This window comes from Octopus sinensis, linkage group LG4 (assembly GCF_006345805.1).
Source record: "Octopus sinensis linkage group LG4, ASM634580v1, whole genome shotgun sequence".
NCBI classification, from domain to species: domain Eukaryota; kingdom Metazoa; phylum Mollusca; class Cephalopoda; order Octopoda; family Octopodidae; genus Octopus; species Octopus sinensis.
The window spans coordinates 1,410,607-1,416,606 of record NC_043000.1 but is presented as its reverse complement, the minus strand read 5'-3'; the positions used below and the strand labels follow the sequence as shown (position 1 = coordinate 1,416,606).

The following is a 6,000-nucleotide window of genomic DNA, read 5'->3' as shown; positions in this document are numbered from 1 at the left end:
AAATTTAAACTCCAATTAAGCAAAATTTACAGAAAACTCACATTCTGGTGTGTGTGTCAAATGCTTTTCTTAGTCTGGTTTACAGCACACGCAAACGCACACACACAGTGGGCAACGAATAAAATGAAAGTAATTCACTTACTGTAGTGAGTGATTCTTTCACTCTGCCTCCCACTTCCTCTTTCAACACATAGACACGCAAATATATAAATAAAATTGTAAGCTAACGTGCGTGTGTATGTGTGAGTGGGTGTGTGTGGGTGTGCGCGTGTGTGTGTGTGTGTGAGGGTGCGTGTGTGTGTGTGTGTGCGTGTGCGTGAGTGTGTGACAGGAAAGTTTTTTACGACGAATATAACACCTATATCCAAGTAGCAGAAAGATAAGACAGTAAGGTGTGATTTGAGGGAGATTTGGCTGCTATTTCTACCATGTCTAGCTGCCATGTAGGGGTCTCCCTCATAGGCTCATACATACATATATACATAGATAAGACAGTAAGGTGTGATTTGGGGGAAATTTGGCTGCTATTTCTACCAGGTCTAGCTGCCATGTAGGGGTCTCCCTCATAGGCTCATACATACATATATACATAGATAAGACAGTAAGGTGTGATTTGGGGGAAATTTGGCTGCTATTTCTACCAGGTCTAGCTGCCATGTAGGGGTCTCCCTCATAGGCTCATACATACATATATACATAGATAAGACAGTAAGGTGTGATTTGGGGGAAATTTGGCTGCTATTTCTACCAGGTCTAGCTACCATGTAGAGGTCCCCCTCATTGGCTCATATATATATACATACATAAGACAGTAAGGTGTGATTTGAGGGAGATTTCGCTGCTGTTTCTACCAGGTCTGTTAGGCCTTCTCATGTAAACTCAAGCTTTCTCATGCCTTGAACATAAGACCAAAGCAGAGAAGGTATTCTTTTATTCTTCTGCTTTTTCCAGCCATTGGTCTGTGGCCATGCTGGGGCAATGCCTTGAAGAATTGTAGTTTAATGAATCAACTCCAGTTTTATTTTTGTAAGCATTGTACTTATTCTATCTGTTTCCTTTGTCAAACCACTAGGTGACAGGGATGTAAACAAACCAACATTCGTTGTCAAGCAGTGGTGGAGGACAATCACAAGCACAGACACGCACACACACACACACATACATGCATACACATATACACACATACATACATACATACATATATATATATGTGTGTGTATATATATATTGCAGCCTGGAAGGTGTTTGTAAGCCATTTAAGAAACACACAAAAACCGTTACATTCACTTCAACATTTAAATTTAATTTGTCAAAATATTTTCGTCGCTTTCAGACCGCGACCTGTTCACTGACAAAAATATCGTGCTAACAGGTCGCGGTCTCAAAGCGACGAAAATATTTTGACAAATTAAATTTAAATGTTGAAGTGAATCTAACGGTTTTTGTGTGTTTCTTAAATGGCTTATAAACACCTTCAACGCTGCAACTGTTTTCGTTCCAGCACACGATCTCAGATCAAGTCACTTGCTATGCAAGTACATCTCTGTAACTATATATATATATTATATATATATATATATATGTATATGGTAAAAACAGTAAGATAACAAAAGAAAGAAAGAGACCTCAATATTATGTAAATAGAGGAAATCTTTATATATAAAAGTGAGGTTGTGTGTCTGTCTCCTACGATTTAGATTCCTAACTACTCCCACATTTTGCGGTGCAGTTTAACCAAAACCGGGTATCTTATAGTCGTGATTCATATCGAGACCGTCTGGGTATTAGCGCGCGTCTACGATGAGTCTACAATTAAAAAAAAATTTACCATCAATTTTTCCCATTTTTAATCCATTTTTGACATATATAAGGGAAGTAACTCTCTAAAATTTATTATTAAATCTCAGAACGTAAAAAGCTACAGTAACACCCCTCCCCCTTTGTGGTTAGCCATATTGAGATGGCTATTATACTTTACATCTCTAAAAATGCTTATATAATTATTTCCCTTACAAACCCGAGCAACGCCGGGCGATACTGCTAGTATATATATATATATATATATATATATATATATATATATATATATATATATATATATATATATATATATATGTACACACACACATATGTATAGGCGCAGGCATGGCTTTGTGGTAAGAAGCTTGCTTCCCAACCACATGGTTCTGGGTTCAGTCCCACTGTGTGGCACTTTGGGCAACTGTCTTCTACTATAGTCTCAGGCTGACGAAAGCCTTGTGAGTAGATTTGGTAGACAGAAACTGATAGAAACCTGTCGTATATATACATATATATATATATATATATATATATGTATATGTTTATGCGTGTGTGTGTGTGTGTCTGTGCTTGTCCCCTGCCTTAGCTTGACAACCGATGTTGGTGTGTTTATGTCCCCAAAACTTATCGGTTCAGCAAAAGAGACTGATAGAATAAGGACTAAGCTTACAAAAATAAGTCCTGGAGTTGATTTCTTCGACTTAAGGCAGTGCTCCAGCATGATCACAGCCAGGTGACTGAAATGGGTGGACAAGTGAAGGAATATATACACACACACACGTGTGTGTGCACACATTATGGTGAGATTATTTTGTTGCAATCGTATTGGTGAGAGAGAGAGAGAGAGAAGAGAGAGAGAGAGAGAGAGAGAGAGAGAGAGTGAGAGAGTCAATGATTACTTATGAAACTTACCGTTTGTACAGAGTCCAATGTTCTTTGAGAAGAGCCTGGTTCTCAATAATTTTATCAAGAGTGATGAGCACAGTGAGGAGATCCCCAAGGTGTTCAAATACAATCTGGAAAAAATCAACACTCAGAGATTACGATAACAAGAACATCATCATCATCATCGTTTAACGTCCGTTTTCTGCGCTAGCACGGGTTGGACGGTTCGACCGGGGTCTGGGAAGCCAGGGGCTGCACCAGACTCCAGTCTTGATCTGGCAGAGTTTCTACAGCTGGATGCCCTTCCTAACACCAACCACTCCGTGAGTGTAGTGGGTGCTTTTTACGTGCCACCTGCACAGGTGCCAAGGGGGTCCGGCATCAGCCACGATCGGAACAATGAATTAAAAAAAAACATCCAAACAAAATGATAAAAAGATAATCCAGCATAAACTTTCCTTAGACAAAACAGAGTCAATATTTGGCCAGCCAGAAATTTCAATTTCAATTTCAATTTCTTATGAATTTCTCTCTTCTTTCAATATCTTATGCCAGCGAGAAAGATCATCATCATCATCATCATTGTTTAGCGTCCGTTCTCCATGCTAGCATGGGTTGGACGGTTCAACCGGGGATCTGGGAAGCCAGAAGGCTGCCTCAGGCTCCAGTCTTATCTGGCAATGTTTCTACAGCTGGATGCCCTTCCTAACGCCAACCACTCCGTGAGTGTAGTGGGTGCTTTTTACGTGCCACCTGCACAGGTGCCAGGCGAGGCTGGCAACAGCCACGGTCGGATTGGTGTATTTTACATGCCACCGGCACGGAAGCCAGTCGAGGCGGCGCTGGCATCTGCCACGAATCGGATAGCGCTTTTTACGTACCACCAGACCAGGGATCCTGGCTGGTTCAATTTGATTTCGATTTCGATTTCGCTTGCCCCAACATGTCTTCACAAGCAAAGGGGGTTGGCATGGGTGCCTGTCGTCGGATCAGGTTCTATATCGACTTCGCTTGCCTCAACAGGTCTTTGTGTCCAAGGGAGGAAAGGCATGCATAAGTGGGCTGGGCTCACTTGTCCTGCCAGGTCTAAATGATGATGATTACCTTTCTGCCCATGTTTCTGATCCTCTGTTCTTATTTTCGCTTATATTCACCTTTATTGTACCTTGTGGATATATCCTGACACCTCATAGCCACTATCTCTTTTCTCACTTTCCAGCTGGTGTAGCCATCTGTCTCTTCCACAGCAAAACACCTGTTCTTGTCCCTCTATTTTTTACCTCTTAATATCTGGCATAAATCCAAGGTGGTGAACTGGCAAAATTGTCAGCATGCCAAACAAAATGCTTAGCAGCATTTTGTCTTTCTTTGCATTTTGAGCTCAAATTCCGCTGCTGTCGACCTTATCTTTCATCTTTTTGGGATTGATAAAATAAATACCAATTGAGCACTGGGGTAAATGACTTACCACCTCGCTTGAAATTGTTGACCTTGTGCCAAAATTTTTAATCAATATCTGGCATAAAGCCACTCCCCTTAATACTACACCCCCATTCAGTTGAGGAGTCTTGTTTTGCAAGTAGGTGTAGGAGTGGCTGTGTGGTAAGTAGCTTGCTTACGAACCACATTAGAGAAAAATAATCATTGCCTGAGTGTATCATCATCATCATCATCATCGTTTAGCGTCCGCTTTCCGTGCTAGCATGGGTTGGACGGTGCAACTGGGGTCTGGGAAGCCCAGTCTGATCTGGCAATGTTTCTACGGCTGGATGCCCTTCCTAACGCCAACCACTCCATGAGTGTAGTGGGTGCTTTTTACGTGCCACCTGCACAGGTGCCAGACAAGTCTGGCAAACGGCCAGGGTCGGATGGTGCCTTTTACGTGCCACCGGCACGGAGGCCAGGCGAAGCTGGCAAACGGCCATGATCAGATGGTGCTTTTTATGGGGCGGCACTGGCAACGGCCACAAACGGATGGTGGTGCCAGACGAGTCTGGCAAACGGCCACGAATGGATGGTGCTTTTTACGTGCCACCGGCACGGGGGCCAGGCAAGGCTGGCAACAGCCACAAACGGATGGTGCTTTTTACGTGCCAACGGCACGAGGCCAATCGGGGCGGCGCTGGCAACGGCCACGAACGGATGGTTCTCTTACGTGCCACCGGCACTGGTAACTCAGCTGCAATTTCCATTGATCGATTTCGATTCTGATTCTCACTTGCTTCAACAGGTCTTCACAAGTAGAGTTTTGTGTCCCAAGAAGGGAAGGTATGCATAAGTGGGCTGGCTACATCCCATGTAGAAGGCCACGGGTTATGGTCTCACTTGTCCTGCCGGGTCTCCTCACACACAGCATACTTCCATATATATATATATATATATATAAATAATAAGAAATGCATAAAATATTATTGGTATTTTTATGTTTAAAAAGCGAAAAGTAATCAATTATACTCACTTGAAAATGTACTCCAGTTACATCAATCAGTTTGATCCCAGATCTGAAGAAGACATTTATTCATATATCAAGTAAGCAGGTTAAATATTAGACTAGGATGTGGTTCTAGTCTGACATAGTTGGTAGTCAGTCAAACTACTGGATAGCGATATAGCAATAGCAGTCAGGTTAAGTCTCTAAACTAGATTATCATGGAAGGTTTGGTCAAACTACCTCTCGTTAGCTGGTCTTATTATGAGGCATTCATTCCACTAAGTCTAACAAAGTCAGTCCTTCCCCAATTTAATTGCTATTTTGCATCAAGACAGCCTTAGTCAAACAGGCTTATAATGAAAGTCATTCAACTGTGACCATACTATCTTTTAATCAGATAGTGCATCTGAGACTACACATCCAATGTATCCTTCACACTTGGACGGTAAGATGTGATTTGAAGGAGATCTGGCTGCCATTTTTAGCAAGTTGAGTGACCACATTAAGGTCTTCTTCTTTAGCTTGCAGCTTTGTTTATGTACATGGTTACTTTTTCTGTAGAACCTTTGACATCACCACCACCACCACCACAGTAATAAAACAAATAGGCACAGGCATAGCTGTGTGGTTAAGAAACTTGCTTTGCAGTCATGGAGTTTCAGGTTCAGTCCCATTGTGTGGAGGAGGAGGAGGAGGAATAATGATAATAATAATAATAATAATAATAATGGAAGCACTCCGTCGGTTACGACAACGAGGGTTCCGGTTGATCCGATCAACGGAACAGCCTGCTCGTGAAATTAACGTGTAAGTGGCTGAGCACTCCACAGACACGTGTACCCTTAACGCAGTTCTCGGGGATATTCAGCGTGACACAGAGAGTG

At 42.2% G+C, this 6,000-nt stretch overlaps 1 protein-coding gene across 4 annotated transcripts in view; it reads right to left on the bottom strand.

Moving 5' to 3' along the window:
- LOC115210266 (WASH complex subunit 4) overlaps positions 1-6,000 on the bottom strand; it is a 122,065-nt gene that overhangs the window by 90,110 nt on the left and 25,955 nt on the right. For all 4 annotated transcript variants that reach the window (XM_029778753.2, XM_029778755.2, XM_029778754.2 and 1 more), the window contains exons 6-7: positions 5,144-5,186; positions 2,713-2,816 (exon numbers count right to left, since the gene is read on the bottom strand). In XM_029778753.2, coding sequence (XP_029634613.1) covers positions 2,713-2,816; positions 5,144-5,186 — 147 coding nt within the window. The remainder of the gene's footprint in view (positions 1-2,712; positions 2,817-5,143; positions 5,187-6,000) is intronic.